At 45.3% G+C, this 17,060-nt stretch overlaps 1 protein-coding gene across 5 annotated transcripts in view; it reads right to left on the reverse strand.

Moving 5' to 3' along the window:
* ILDR2 (immunoglobulin like domain containing receptor 2) overlaps window positions 1-17,060 on the reverse strand; it is a 162,443-nt gene that overhangs the window by 127,539 nt on the left and 17,844 nt on the right. The window contains exon 1 of one of the 5 annotated variants that reach the window (XM_072138888.1): window positions 13,470-13,699. The exons of 1 other annotated variant lie outside the window; for it this stretch is intronic. In XM_072138888.1, coding sequence (XP_071994989.1) covers window positions 13,470-13,515 — 46 coding nt within the window. In that variant the 5' untranslated portion in view covers window positions 13,516-13,699. Of the gene's footprint in view, window positions 1-13,469; window positions 13,700-17,060 lie in introns of those variants that run through there. 3 more of the 5 variants (XM_072138885.1, XM_072138886.1, XM_072138884.1) reach the window with 3 other exon arrangements.

Raw genomic sequence — 17,060 nt, forward strand, 5'->3', positions numbered from 1 at the left:
ATGTCAACTCTCCCTTTACTAATCCATCCTATCTGTTATCTGGCAAACAGCTGATATATACCAAGCTCCAGGCTTGGCTGCAGTCTTTTTCACCTAGGACCCTGTAAATAAGATGGCGGCTGATGGCTGGTTCAAGCAGCAACATCGTTGTTTAGTAAATTATTTATTAAATTATTTTTATATTGTTCCCTTATAAAGAATGGCTGGACCATTATACAACCTCTTGTGTCACCCCCTCATCCTCATAGTCTGTAAGCTCTTGTGTCACCTCTCATCCTCATAGTCTGTAAGCTCTTGTGAGCAGGGCCATCACTCCTATTGTTCTATATGACTGTTTGTTCTTTGTAATGTAATATAGTTGTATATGTCCCCTATGATTTGTAAAGCGCTACGTAATTTGATGGCGCTATATAAATAAAGATTATTATTATTATTATACACACAGACATGGCTATGGGGCTGCTGCATGGCGCTGTACATCACATCTCAGACTCCTGAGTCATAGGGAAAGTTTTCATTTGGTCTTTTTCCCCCTTATAGTCATAAAGGTAACTAATAGTATTCTGTCTGGAGCCAACACTAGGGGGAGCTCACAGCCCATATGCATACACTGAACTCAATACAAATAGATATTCTATTGCAAAGTCTATAGTCTGTACTAAAAACATGCCCTACATGTTGTTTACGACATTAGTTACTTATTTTGACAAGGAGGCGTGGCCTTGTGGAAAAAGGTCATGACACCATGGGAAAGGTGCACAAATTTTGCACAAAGATGCAACACATGCGCCAAAATATCTAAATATTCTTCTGATCTTGTGTGATTGGGACTGTCAGTGACCGGCAGCTGAACTCCCCTATTTTTCATTGCCCCTCCCCCCCATACTTTGACTCCACCTCTGCTGAGATGCCGGGCAGTGATTGGACAGATAGAATTTAGAAAAACAATTAAAAACATTCTTAAAAATGCAACATTCATTGATCTACTGTAGATCCGATCTGGCGCAATCCACTTCCTGCTTCCTCTTGACACACAGGACGTTGCTGCTCGTCCAATCATTGTTTGCAATGGTGATCCCTCCCCTTTGCCACTGATTGGCTGAGCAGTCATTTCATGTGTGTCAAAGGAAACCAGAATCGGGCAGTGTCATCAAGATGATTGTGGGGGATCGGGGAGAAAGATAAGTTTAAATGCAATTAGTGCAACCTAGACAAGGGGGCGGGATCATACAATGGACAGAGACACACCCCCAGGAGAAAGTATAAGATTACCTCCCCCTTGACAGGTAGGAGGTCCCGGGGGCTATATCTTATGAGTGGGTGGATGGATTTGAATGGAGCAAACGCCGAATCAATCAGGAGCACAGCGGCTATCACATAGGATTGTGTTATTCAGAATTATGTGCTTCTTACCAAGATCTCTACTTGCTGTCAGTGAATAGGTAAGATTCCTGTTTATACCCAGAAACTAAAAACCTTAGTACGCACCTAATACTTCTTATAGCTGAGGTTTTGTTGCAGTTGCATCCAGTCTCCGCAATCCTTTCTAACCATAAGAACCTGGTTCCCAGATACATCTGCAACAAACCCTCAGCTGTGAGAAGTATTTGGTATCAGGAATGATAAGTAGATTGTATATAGCAGTTGAGGGGGTGACGGGGAGGATTATGGCGGCTGAATAAGGAATAAAAAATCTTCGCAGAGCTGACTTCCGTCACTTTGTACTTAACTTTTTTTGCATCTCTGAACTTTTCTGATGGCTCAGCGTCACCTGACACTTCAATTAACACGTCCCGTCCGCGCCATCAGTCAAGTGATCCGGAGCGTTACGCCAATCACAGGAGGAGGGGCCACGAACTGGGGTCTTGTGGGAAATTATGTAAATCTATGCTAATGATCGTCATGCTGAATACAAGCTGTAACGATATTACACACACATTATCCGCATCAATAAAGAGGCGCGTGAGGCACAAGGTCTCCACGCAGGAAAAATGGCTGACCTGGCATCTCATTAGCCGCGCCGTTATTAAAGGAGTCGAAAACCGTAATTAATATTTTTATGATCTGATTAACCCCGAAAACCAATCACAGTAGAATCTGCTACTGAGCGCATATCAATTGCTCGCTATTTGAAAGATCTCTGCTTGCTGTCAATGTATGGTACCATTCTTGTTAACATTAAGAGGCTGAACGCCTTTACAGAACTGCTTTTTCCTCCAGCTGAGGGTTTGTCACAATTGCATCTTGTGTAGGCAAACCTCTGTGAGTTGAATGCTAGATTATAAGTACCTGTACTGACACATTAAAACGGAAAATCTGTGCCCCTCAAGTCTATAATCCACCGTCGTGTTAAAAGTACTGGATTTCTGTTCACTAAACAAGGAAGATTGTTACGGACATGTCCTCACACTGCTGTGCTCTTGGGTCTCTTCATTACTCTGTTACATAGCCCCTTCCTTCTATATAACAACATCAAGAGGCATCTGGTTGAATAATACTAATGGTAGAGAGGCAGTGGAACGTCTCACTGCCGAGAGCTAAGAGCACAGCAGTGTGAGGACACCTGGAGAAGCTACAGTCCTGGACTATAAATCCATATGTCACAGTCCTGCTGCTACTAACATACAGAGAGGGCTGATTACACCATTTATCAGGGACAATACCCAACAATGCCTACAGGGAGCACAGAGCAAAGCAGTGAAAGGAAACACCCCAGTGCACTTGGAGAAGCTACAATCTCGGAAAATAAATCCAAATTTCACAGTCCTGCTGCTAATAACAACAACATACAAAACAGGTACATCTCTCCAGAGACAATGGGGCTCATTTACTAAGAGTCATGCTGCTCACTTTCGTCGGACAATGCACTCAGTGATCTCCAAGTAAATGAGCCCCAATAAATAGCACTGGCTGCAGTTAGCACAGAGCAAAGCAGTGTCGGGACACTCTCCCAGTGCACCAGGAGATGCTCCAAGTCCCAGGGTCAACATATGCAAAGAGTTTGTATGTTCTCTCCGTGTTTGCGTGGGTTTCCTCTGGGTCCTCCGGTTTCCTCCCACACTCCAAAACATACTGGTAGGCTGATTAGATTGTGAGCCCCATGTGGACAGGGACCAATTTGGCAAACTCTGTGTAGTGCTGCATAATCTGTGTGCACTATATAAATAAATAAATCCTGGAATCTGAATCCACATATCACAGCTCTGCTGCTACTAACAACATACACAAAGGTCTGATGACACATCTGTCCACACGTCTTCGAGAACTGGGACAATGGCATCAGAGGTAAGAGCAGGGGAGAAACACTTTATTAGTTTTATTGCTTTCTCTGCCCGGATCCTATGAATTACACAAAGTTTTGCAACAAATAAGAAGTGGATATACCCAAAAGTATAGTATGTCTCCCACAATGCATCACACCTAGCGAGCTGAATGAGCTGACTCACCCCGGCTGTCAGGGAGCAGCTCCACCGCTCTGACTGACATATTGTTACCAAAGATCATCGTAAGAAAAGTGGAAGTCTCCTCCGAGTTACACAGCGTTATCGGTGGATGCTAATTATGAAGCCGCGCGTCTGTCTACAATGCCTGACCTGTAATACGTCTACGCAAGGAGGAAACCGTACAGCAGCGAAGTACACGGCGTAATGGCCGAGATACCGCAGCACACTAAATAAAAGCCTCACAAGGAGAAAACAATCTATTATCCAGACGTAAACTATAATAACACTTACATCTGGCACTTCACATTCATTTATACCGTCACATCAGACCTTCACGTCCCTCATCACCGTAATAATGACAGAAGGTCATAATACTACTATAATACTGCCCCCTATGTACAAGAATATAACTACTATAATACTGCCCCCTATGTACAAGAATATAACTACTATAATACTGCCCCCTATGTACAAGAATATAACTACTATAATACTGCCCCCTATGTACAGGAATATAACTACTATAATACTGCCCCCTATGTACAAGAATATAACTACTATAATACTGCCCCCTATGTACAAGAATATAACTGCTATTATATTGTCCCCTATGTACAAGAATATAACTCCTATAATACTGCCCCCTATGTACAAGAATATAACTACTATAATACTGCCCTCTATGTACAAGAATATAACTGCTATTATATTGTCCCCTATGTACAAGAATATAACTCCTATAATACTGCCCCTATGTACAAGAATATAACTACTATAATACTGCCCTCTATGTACAAGAATATAACTACTATAATACTGCCCTCTATGTACAAGAATATAACTACTATAATACTGCCCCCTATGTAGAAGAATATAACTACTATAATACTGCCCCCTATGTACAAGAATATAACTACTATAATACTGCCCCCTATGTACAGGAATATAACTACTATAATACTGCCCCCTATGTACAAGAATATAACTCCTATAATACTGCCCCCTATGTACAAGAATATAACTGCTATACTACTGCCCCCTATGTACAGGAATATAACTACTATAATACTGCCCCCTATGTACAGTAATATAACTGCTATAATACTGCCCCCTATGTACAGGAATATAACTACTATAATACTGCCCCCTATGTACAGGAATATAAATACTATAATACTGCCTCCTATGTACAAGAATATAACTACTATAATACTGCCCCCTATGTACAGGAATATAACTACTATAATACTGCCCCCTATGTACAGGAATATAACTCCTATAATACTGCCCCCTATGTACAGTAATATAACTGCTATAATACTGCCCCCTATGTATAGTAATATAACTACTATAATACTGCCCCCTATGTACAGGAATATAACTACTATAATACTGCTTCCTATGTACAGGAATATAACTACTATAATACTGCCCCCTATGTACAGGAATATAACTCCTATAATACTGCCCCCTATGTACAGGAATATAACTACTATAATACTGCCCTCTATGTACAGGAATATAACTACTATAATACTGCCCCCTATGTACAGGAATATAACTACTATAATACTGCCCCCTATGTACAGGAATATAACTACTATAATACTGCCCCCTATGTACAGGAATATAACTACTATAATGCTGCCCCTTATGTACAGGAATATAACTACTATAATGCTGCCCCCTATGTACAGGAATATAACTCCTATAATACTGCCCCCTATGTACAAGAATATAACTACTATAATACTGCCCCCTATGTACAAGAATATAACTACTATAATACTGTCCCCTATGTACAGGAATATAACTACTATAATACTGCCCCTATGTACAAGAATATAACTACTATAATACTGCCCCCTATGTACAGGAATATAACTACTATAATACTACCCCCTATGTACAAGAATATAACTACTATAATACTGCCCCCTATGTACAGGAATATAACTACTATAATACTGTCCCCTATGTACAGGAATATAACTCCTATAATACTGCCCCCTATGTACAAGAATATAACTACTATAATACTGTCCCCTATGTACAGGAATATAACTACTATAATACTGCCCCTATGTACAAGAATATAACTACTATAATACTGCCCCCTATGTACAGGAATATAACTACTATAATACTACCCCCTATGTACAAGAATATAACTACTATAATACTGCTCCTATGTACAGGAATATAACTACTATAATACTGTCCCCTATGTACAGGAATATAACTCCTATAATACTGCCCCCTATGTACAGTAATATAACTGCTATACTGCTGGTGCTGCTCTCCTCCCCTCCTGGCACAGCTATGTGTGTAATTTCTGGGAGTGCTCATCATTCACATTCATCTCCTGTTTATATTCCCGGCAGGAGGTCTCTCAGGCTCAGATCCTCCCTGATGGGTGAGGTCCTGCATGTGCAGTAGTGAGGGGGCACTGACCTGTCTCCTGCTCCTGTGTATGCAGAGTTTTCCTCTCTCTCTTTCTGTCTTATGACCTTTATCCAAGGAAATTCCAGATATAAAAAGCGCCTGTTCTGTCGCGCGTCATGTGATCAGTCAGCCGCAGCGCATGGATCCTATTATCAGACACCCTCCTGGTCCAGCTTTTGTAGGGTCCTCTATAGGAACCATTGTGCTCACACAACATGAAGAGGGTCACCGTCACAGCAATGTGTATCCAGCATCCCCCCCAACACCCAGAGCCCCCCATAGCAGCCACAGCGTAATATCAGTCACACTGCACCCATAACAAACGCAATACCCCCATAAAAGTAAAGCCCCCATATAATCTACACTAACATTATAGAAAAAACGAACCCCTGGCAATAGACCCAGTGAGCACAGACCAGAGACCCCTAATAAGAATGACAGTGCCCCCATAACAAGCACAGACCAGAGACCCCTATAAGAATGAAAGTGCCCCCATAACAAGCACAGACCAGAGACCCCTATAAGAATGACAGTGCCCCCATAACAAGCACAGACCAGAGACCCCTATAAGAATGGCAGTGCCCCCATAACAAGCACAGACCAGAGACCCCTATAAGAATGACAGTGCCCCCATAACAAGCACAGACCAGAGACCCCTATAAGAATGGCAGTGCCCCCATAACAAGCACAGACCAGAGACCCCTATAAGAATGGCAGTGCCCCCATAACAAGCACAGACCAGAGACCCCTATAAGAATGGCAGTGCCCCCATAACAAGCGCAGACCAGAGACCCCTATAAGAATGACAGTGCCCCCATAACAAGCACAGACCAGAGACCCCTATAAGAATGGCAGTGCCCCCATAACAAGCACAGACCAGAGACCCCTATAAGAATGACGGTGCCCCCATAACAAGCACAGACCAGAGACCCCTATAAGAATGGCAGTGCCCCCATAACAAGCACAGACCAGAGACCCCTATAAGAATGACGGTGCCACCATAACAAGCACAGACCAGAGACCCCTATAAGAATGGCAGTGCCCCCATAACAAGCACAGACCAGAGACCCCTATAAGAATGACAGTGCCCCCATAACAAGCACAGACCAGAGACCCCTATAAGAATGGCAGTGCCCCCATAACAAGCACAGACCAGAGACCCCTATAAGAATGACAGTGCCCCCATAACAAGCACAGACCAGAGACCCCTATAAGAATGGCAGTGCCCCCATAACAAGCACAGACCAGAGACCCCTATAAGAATGGCGGTGCCACCATAACAAGCACAGACCAGAGACCCCTATATGAATGGCAGTGCCCTAGCGAGGAGGACAGAAGAGTCTGGAAGGAGACAGAGGAGTCCTGAGAGGGACAGAGAGATCAGGAGGAGGCCAACAGTAGAGTCTTTAGTACAACAGAGAGGTCTGGAGGAGAACACAGGAGTCTGGAAGAGGAGGACAGAGGAGTCTGGAAGAGGAGGACAGAGGAGTCTGGAAGAGGAGGACAGAGGAGTCTGGAAAAGGAGGACAGAGGAGTCTGGAAGAGGAGGACAGAGGAGTCTGGAAGAGGAGGACAGAGGAGTCTGGAAAGTTCAGAGGGGTCTGGATAGAACAGAGAAGTCTGGAAGAGGATAGATGAGTCTGAAGGAGGAGGACAGAGGAGTCTGGAGGAGGACAGAAGAGTCTGGAGGAGGACTGGAAGAGGACAGAGGAGTCTGCAGGATGAGAAGAGGAGTGGGGAAGAGGACAGAAGAGTCTGGAGGAGGACAGAAGGGTCTAGAAGAGGACAGAGGAGTCTGGAGGAGGACAGAAGAGTCTGGAGGAGGAGGAGGACAGAGGAGTCTGGAAAATAGCAGGACAGGGGAATCAGGAGAGGGGCCGAGGCATTCAGGTGACACCTATAGAACATGCAGGGCAGTCTGGCACCGATGCTGCTCTATATGATCCTATATGTCACCTCTGATATTCCTTCCCATCCTTCCCTCTGCATTTATTATCTGTCAGTTCTTTGTGTCCAGTGTGAACATGGTCCATGGTGTGTGGGGCGGGGAGGGGGGGCTCGGCCGGTTACTCCCCCTACATCTGCTCCTGGTACACAATGACACAGAGCATTGTCCTCCCGCGTCTCCTCCAGATAACCCGAGGAGACCTTTCCCACCAGATCCAGGCCACAGCAAATCTGCCTCATAATCCCAAATTCCAACCCCCTCCCCCCTTATGCCGGTGCCACTCAGGAGCCAGAAAAGCTGGGTAGTATTCCATGTAAAAATTGTTAACTCCCAGGTTCTCCTGAATACAGAGACAGATGGTTTTGGCATGCAGGAGACTGGGAGAGTTGGGTGGCAACATGATTATGTAAAACTTGATTCATCTGGAATTCAACAGCCTGGAAAAGCTGGGTTATAATCCATGTAAAGTGTATTAGTTATCTCCCAGCTTTTCTAAAGCCCTGGTTATGTAGGGAAATATGCATTTGCCATTCAGGAGACTAGGAAAGCTTAGTGGCATCATCCTTACATTGAGAAACAGAAGGCGCATGGCATTCAGCAGCCTGGAAAACTGGGTTATAGTCCATGTGAGCTGCATTACTTGTCACCCAGCTTTCCGACCGCCCTATTTATGTAGGAGCAGATGCATTGAGCATAAAGGAGAGTGGAAAAGCTGGGTAATCCCTGTATGTGCCACAGAGCTACCTAGTGACATAGCAATATAAACTCCCTTATACTGCAAAACTAGATCTACATGGCACCCAACTTTCTAAAGTCTATATTTGGAGACGGATGCATTTGGCATACCTCTGACTGTTGGGTGGTTACAGCCTTATATTGAGAAGCTTAACCCACTTGACATTCAGAATCCTGGAAATGTTGGGTTATGATAATCCATGTGAACTGCATTCGTCATCACCCAGCTTTCCTAAATCTTTTATGCATTTAATATACAGAATACTGGGAAAGCTGGGTGGTAACACCTTACTACTGTAAAACTAGATCTATGTGGAATTCAGAAGCCTGGAAAAGTTGAATTATGTGAATTTTTCTAATGAGTTGGGAGAAAGGACTTGTTTCCATGGTCTGGCGACTGATGATGCTCAGTTATCAATGAATTCATGCATTTCCAGGCGGAGTAACAGAGGGACAGCACAGAGGTGTAAGTTTAGGATCACAGGGTCCTGGTGGAGGTGCCCGCGGGTGCAGTGCCAGTCCGCAGCACAGCTGATATATTGTGCCACCTGTCCATAGGCAGCGCCAGGGATTTATTCATCACCCAGGAGCGATGGCGCCTTCTCCTGATCAATCCTCCTGGTTAATATTCCGGTCAGCGGGAAGTAAGACTGATAAGATACAAATGTGGCGGCGGCGCGGAGGTGCAGGAGGTGCTGATGTCAGCGCGGGATGGTGGCACGCATAATAATCTCTCCCCTTATTATTATGCGGCTTCATAACTGGGGGAGGGAGAGGACGGAGCCTTCATCATCATCACACAACAAGCAGCCGCACAGCGGGCACCGGAGTGCGGGGAGAATGCACTGACCGTACCACCGCACACTGTGACGACACCTCTCCTGTTGCATTACAAGCTTTTGTCAGTCTGCGTAACAAAGCAAGAGAGAAGCGGCCTGATGGTGTAGGCAGGGTGTATGGGTGCAGGGTGTAAGGGTGCAGGATGTATGGGTGCAGGATGTATGGGTGCAGGGTGTATGGGTGCAGGGTGTATGGGTGCAGGATGTATGGGTGCAGGGTGTATGGGTGCAGGATGTATGGGTGCAGGGTGTATGGGTGCAGGGTGTATGGGTGCAGGGTGTATGGGTGCAGGATGTATGGGTGCAGGGTGTATGGGTGCAGGGTGTATGGGTGCAGGATGTATGGGTGCAGGGTGTATGGGTGCAGGGTGTATGGGTGCAGGATGTATGGGTGCACGGTGTATGGGTGCAGGATGTATGGGTGCAGGGTGTATGGGTGCAGGGTGTATGGGTGCAGGATGTATGGGTGCAGGGTGTATGGGTGCAGGGTGTATGGGTGCAGGGTGTATGGGTGCAGGATGTATGGGTGCAGGGTGTATGGGTGCAGGGTGTATGGGTGCAGGATGTATGGGTGCACGGTGTATGGGTGCAGGATGTATGGGTGCACGGTGTATGGGTGCAGGGTGTAGTTTATACGGGTAAAGTGTAATGTGCAATGTAGTGCATTGTTGTGGGTATGGGGGTAGTGTAAAGGGGTGCAGTGTAGTGTAGTGTATAGGGGCCCATAGTATGGGTGCAGTGTTGGGGGTATGGGTGCAGTGATGTGGGTATGGGTGCAGTGATGAGAGTATGGGTGCAGTGTTGAGGATATGGGTGCAGTGATGTGGGTATGGGTGCAGTGATGTAGGTATGGGTGCAGTGATGTGGGTATGGGTGCAGTGTTGGGGTTATGGGTGCAGTGTTGGGGGTATGGGTGCAGTGATGTGGGTATGGGTGCAGTGTTGGGGGTATGGGTGCAGTGATGAGAGTATGGGTGCAGTGTTGAGGATATGGGTGCAGTGATGTGGGTATGGGTGCAGTGATGTAGGTATGGGTGCAGTGTTGGGGTTATGGGTGCAGTGTTGAGGGTATGGGTACAGTGATGTGGGCATGGGTGCAGTGATGTGGGTATGGGTGCAGTGATGTGGGTATGGGTGCAGTGATGTGAGTATGGGTGCAGTGATGTGGGTATGGGTGCAGTGTCGTCAATATGGGTGCAGTGTTGATGGTATGGGTGCAGTGATGTGAATATGGGTGCAGTGATGTGGGTATGGGTGCCGTGATGTGGGTATGGGTGCTGTGATGTGGGTATGGGTGCAGTGTTGTGGGTATGGGTGCAGTGATGTGGGTATGGGTGCTGTGATGTGGGTATGGGTGCAGTGTTGTGGGTATGGGTGCAGTGATGTGGGTATGGGTGCAGTGTTGGGGGTATGGGTGCCGTGATGTGGGTATGGGTGCAGTGTTGTGGGTATGGGGTAGTCTAGTATGTATGACTGCAGTGTTCTATGTATGGGTGCATTTAAGCAGTTCTGCCCCCATACCTATAAGGTTGGGTGAAGCTCCCGGACTCTACAATGTTGTTTTCTCTTTAGCTTTATTTACTGCAATGGATGAACTTTTAGGCTTACTCCGGCTCTGGGGCCCAGGTGCAACAATATCTTACGCGCCCCAACAGTTACATTGCTTAAAGGGAACCTAGCAGTACAGTATTGTGGATGAGGGTGTAGATTGGAGTATGGGTGCACTATATGCATGGTATGGATGCAGTGCTGTGTGTATAGGTGTAGTGTTCTGCCTATATTTGTACTGTATAGGGCACAGTACTGTGTGTACAGGTGTAGGTATAGATGTGCCCTGTATTACAATGTTGTATGTATGGGGGCACTGTATGGGCACAGTGTTGTATGTATGGGGGCACTGTATGGGCACAGTGTTGTATGTATGGGGGCACTGTATGGACATAGTGTTGTATGTATGAGGGCACTGTATGGGCACAGTGTTGTATGTATAGGGGCAATGTATGGGCACAGTGTTGTATGTATAGGGGCAATGTATGGGCACAGTGTTATATGTATAGGGGCACTGTATGGACATAGTGTTGTATGTATGAGGGCATTGTATGGGCACAGTGTTATATGTATAGGGGCACTGTATGGGCACAGTGTTGCATGTATGGGGGCACTGTATGGACATAGTGTTGTATGTATGGGGGCACTGTATGGTCACAGTGTTGCATGTATGGGGGCACTGTATGGACATAGTGTTGTATGTATGGGGGCACTGTATGGACACAGTGTTGTATGTGTGGGGGCACTGTATGGGCACAGTGTTGTATGTATGGGGGCACTGTATGGACACAGTGTTGTATGTATGGGGGCACTGTATGGACATAGTGTTGTAAGTGTGGGGGCACTGTATGGACATAGTGTTGTATGTATGGGGGCACTGTATTGGCACAGTCTTGTATGTATAGGGGCAATGTATGGGCACAGTGTTGTATGTATAGGGGCACTGTATGGACACAGTGTTGTATGTATGGGGGCACTGTATGGACACAGTGTTGTATGTGTGGGGGCACTGTATGGGCACAGTGTTGTATGTATGGGGGCACTGTATGGACACAGTGTTGTATGTATGGGGGCACTGTATGGACACAGTGTTGTATGTATGGGGGCACTGTATGGACATAGTGTTGTATGTGTGGGGGCACTGTATGGGCACAGTGTTGTATGTATGGGGGCACTGTATGGGCACAGTGTTGCATGTATGGGGGCACTGTATGGACACAGTGTTGTATGTATGGGGGCACTGTATTGGCACAGTCTTGTATGTGTGGGGGCACTGTATGGACATAGTGTTGTAAGTGTGGGGGCACTGTATGGACACAGTGTTGTATGTATGGGGGCACTGTATGGACATAGTGTTGTAAGTGTGGGGGCACTGTATGGGCACAGTGTTGTATGTATGGGGGCACTGTATGGACATAGTGTTGTAAGTGTGGGGGCACTGTATGGACACAGTGTTGTATGTATGGGGGTACTGTATGGGCACAGTGTTGTAAGTGTGGGGGCACTGTATGGACACAGTGTTGTATGTATGGGGGTACTGTATGGGCACAGTGTTGTAAGTGTGGGGGCACTGTGTGGGCACAGTGTTGTATGCACATAGATATAAAACAGGATCACATATAGCATAAGACCCCCCTCTTCCAGCTGATCCTGTGTGCCCCCAATCCTCAGCTCCAGAACAATGCAACCTAGCTGGGCACACATGCCATCCTATGTTATTATCACCCCAAGCCAAGTCTATACAATAACCCACAGTATGCAGTGCCAGCTCCTATCCTGGTACCACAGGATGCCAAGGCGCCCACCTAAGGATGCACATTAATATCCTGCCAGCAGGTCAATGAGTGCATGCACCTTCTCAGAGAACACATCATGCCCACACTCCAAGTGGCACCCCTGTGCCCACACTTTACTGACTATATAGTAACAGCAATGCATGACAAAGTGGCATAGATAATGCAGGGTACCGTGCCCCCTCACACACACTGACATAGCAATGTGCCTGTAGTGTGCCCACACTTTGCCGTCACCTTGGATACACATCACAGGCAATGCTGTGCCAACAATCTGTTGATTTACTGAACGCACATTGCAAGAACTATCCTGTGCCCACACCCAGCCTCAGGAACAAGACCCTGGGGGTCATACCCATAAAATGCCCACATCAGATGTCTCCATTGTCTGCTGCAGGGCACCACATGCACATGGCATCAGTACAAGAGCTGAGGTGAAGCCGATGCCCACAGACATAACCGATATGCCTGTAAATGCTGAGAGCACCCATAAAGATGCCCACGCTGCCTACTGAAAAGATATCCTGGGGGGGTGATCATGTCCATGAATATTAGGCAGATGCCCCATTGTCTGGTCTGACACTCCAAGGGCACAGAAAACTCAGTAAGGGGGTTACCCAGGGCAGTGCCAGCCCCCAGGGCAGTGCCAGCCCCCAGGTGCCCCCTGGGCAGATGCCAGTCTGCAGCAGGGAGGACTCAAAGACCCAGGTAGCACTTACCTGTGGCACACAGCAGAGCAATGCAGCCCAGTAGAGTGGCAGCCATAGCCCAGTCCTGCGGCAGCTTCCATCCAGAGCCCTGTTCACACGCACAGCCCGGGCAGCACCTGGCACTGAGCTCCAGCACAAGAATGAGGAGAGGAGCGGAATCTACCACTGCGCCGGGAGGAGGGGGGAATGAGAGAATGAGCCTGACCCCTGTGCACAGCAGGTGGGACGCTCTCACCTCCCCGCCCCCCTCTCCGGCGCGGTGGTACAGCCGGGGCCCCTCACACGTCTGTGCTGCTGGAGGTAAGTGCCCCCCACATACCCTGCTGTGCCAGGGTCACTGACTATAATATCTACCACTGTCTACACATGAAGATTCATCACCTTCTCCCATAGCTGTGCTTGCTGTCAGCGAATAGACAGACACTGAGGGGTTGTCACAAATTATTCCAGTCTTGACAATGCTCTGGGCTCCAGGCTGATACATTGTAACAGATCATCAAGTAAAATGTGTTTATGTGGGCTCCATGTTATTTGGAATAGCTTTGCTTGCTGTCAGTAAAGGATTCTGATATATGGGAAACTTATACAGCTGAGGGTTTGTTACAAATGTTTCCAGTCTTGACAATTCTCTGAGCTCCAGGCTGATACATTGTAACAGATCATCACATATAATCTGTTTATATGGGCTCCATATCGCTTTGCTTTCTGTCAGTAAAATATTCTGGTATACAGGAAACTTATACAGCTGAGGGTTTGTTACAGATGCATCAGTCCAGGCTGATAAGATGTAATATTGTTTTATTGAACACTGCAATCAGAACCTTCCCCTGTACAATCATACATATATATGTGTTACATTGTTCCATATATCATACATGATAATCGCTTCCTAGAACACAAGAAAGTCTGCGCCTAAATCGCCACATCTGGGGGTAATAGACATTTTTGACAAGAGGGAGATTTGTGTATTGATTCCTTATTAAATTGTAACTTGCTGTCAGTGAATGGATACAATCAGGTATGCGGGAATCAGTCATGATTGAGTATTTGTCAAAGCTGAGGGTTTGTTACAAATACATCCAAGTCTAGACAATCCTCTGGACCCCAGGGGAATATTTTGTAAAAGATCATTAGGGCAGGAGTAAGTTTTTTGCTTGCTGTCAGTGAGCGAAACCTTGTTCAGACCAAGCAGTGGTCACAGCTGATCATCTGATACAGTGGATCCGTTCCCTCTGCTTTCAGTCCCAGGAATCGGTGCTGTGACCAATCCCAGTGACATCCCCGTTTCTGCACACTCACTAGTGATTGGCTGCAGAAGTCTCAGGATCCACCAATGAATGGAGCACAGGACATAGTTGAATATCATTTTTATTGAAACTAGAAATCCCCTTTAACACCACAAAGGATTGTGTAGCCTGATGATTGATTTAACTGTACCAAACCATCAGCAGTGAGAACTGTTTGGTGTGTTTCCATTCACTGACAGCAAGCAGAGATCTTCTGAAATTAGTTCTATGACCTTGTTATAGGGGGAGGTGCCACCAATTTGGGCAAATGAACATGGAGGGGCAGGGTCTACTCCGGATTTTTTAGGCGAAGTCCCCCCCTACTAACTGATATTTACAACCTGCACCTTTGCCCCACTGCTTATATATTAGGTGGATTGGCATTAATGTTAACTTCTAATCAGGAAATTTAAGAAGGGAACGCACCCAAAATGCCTAATTTTGAAGCTACATTCATAAGGCCTGATGATACTTTGTGCTCCGAGTCAAGATTGCTACCAAAATCAGGTCCAGTTTATCATTTGTCCATCTCAACCCCCATTATTAATCAGATTCTTCATAAGAATCTTTATTATACGAAGAACTAATTTAAATAATTTTATCCTTTGCCAGCTAAACCTTTTTCCTTGCCACTGGAGTCCTAGCTGGACTGGCATTAGAGGAGAATACAAATAACCAGCCAATCCTATGTTCCCATTTGCAGCCTGCATTATTAATCAGATTTTTCATAAAATCTTATTACTAACGCACAATAATACTATAAGGTGGAGAACATAATTTGAAGATTTTGCCTCCCCTCCTTCCCCTGACAAAAGCCAAGACTATCTTTTCTCCATCATAACTTTAATTACTCATGCCGCTAAGATTTTCACAGAACCACTTTAAATTATTTGAGGATTCTGCCTCCCCACTACCATAATCCTAAAGCCGGCGGCACATGAGCCGTCTTGAACCTGTTTTTGGGCCATTTTTAAGCAGTCCGTTAAACACATCCGTTTTAGTTAAGATAATTTGAAAAACCGCGCAAAAACGGGTGCGTTTTCAAAAAACGCATACATTTTTCAAAAACGCATGCGTTTTTTTAATGGACTGCTTAAAAACGGCCCAAAAACGGGTTCAAAACGCCATTGTGCCGCCGGCCTTAGGCCTTAGCTGAAGTGAATACTATCATTTCCTTATCTCAAAACACTGTTATTAATCAGATTTTTTGCAAAGAAAAAATAAAAATACTAAATAATTTGGAAATTCTGCCTCCCCTCCAAGCTACACGTACTGATAATATTCTAGCTTGATTCACATTAAAGAAGACGACAAGCAGATTTTCAGAAGTCTAACCTTACATAATTTGCACTATTGATCAGATTTTTCGCAAGAATATTTTCAGTTGGAGAACCCCTTTAAATTACTGTTTCGCTACCTTTACTCCACCAGCTACACCCCTGCTCTACTGATTTAAATTAAAGGAGCTAGGCAGAAATTTAACCTTATATTTCCCCATCATAATTTGCATTATTAATCTGATTTTTCGCAAGAATATTTTCAGTTAGAGAACCCCTTTAAATAATTAGCTCTTTCTGCTGCCTTTCCTCCACCCGCTACACCCCTGCTCTACTGATTTACATCAAAAGTAAAAGCAAAAGTCTACCCTATCTCTTACCATTTCTCCATCTCAGTCTGCTTTATGAATCAGATTTTTCATGAGAATTCTTTTAGATGGAGAGCCCCTTTACATAATCTGAAGATTCTGAATCCGGTCTTATTCCTTGAAGCTACACAGCTGCTCTACCGATAATATACTAGCTTGATTCGCATTAAAGAAGAGGACAATCAGCTTGGCAGAAGTTAACCTTTCGTAACTCCATCATGATTTGCATTATCAATCAGATTTTTGTTAAGAAAACTTTTAGGTAGAGAACCCCCTTAAATAATTTTTTCTTTCTGCTGCCTCTCATCCACCAGCTACACCTCTGCTCTACTGATTTACATTAAATAAGCAGAAGTCTACTCTATCTCTCCCCTTTTCTCTATCTCAGCCTGCATTATTAATCAGATTTTCATGAGAATTCTTTTAGATGGAGAACCCCCTTAAATAATTTGCTGTTTTGCTGCCTTTCCTCCACCAGCTACAACCCAGGTCTACTTATTTACATCAGGGAAGAAGTAGCTTTGCATAAGTCTACCCTATCTCTTCCCCTTTCTCCATCTCAGTCTGCATTATTAATCAGATTTTTCACCAGAATACTTTTAGATGGAGAGCCCCTTTAAATAATATGAAGATTCTGTCTCCTATCTTATTCATCAAAGCTACACCACT

This window comes from Engystomops pustulosus, chromosome 2, assembly GCF_040894005.1.
Source record: "Engystomops pustulosus chromosome 2, aEngPut4.maternal, whole genome shotgun sequence".
Lineage (NCBI taxonomy): Eukaryota > Metazoa > Chordata > Amphibia > Anura > Leptodactylidae > Engystomops > Engystomops pustulosus.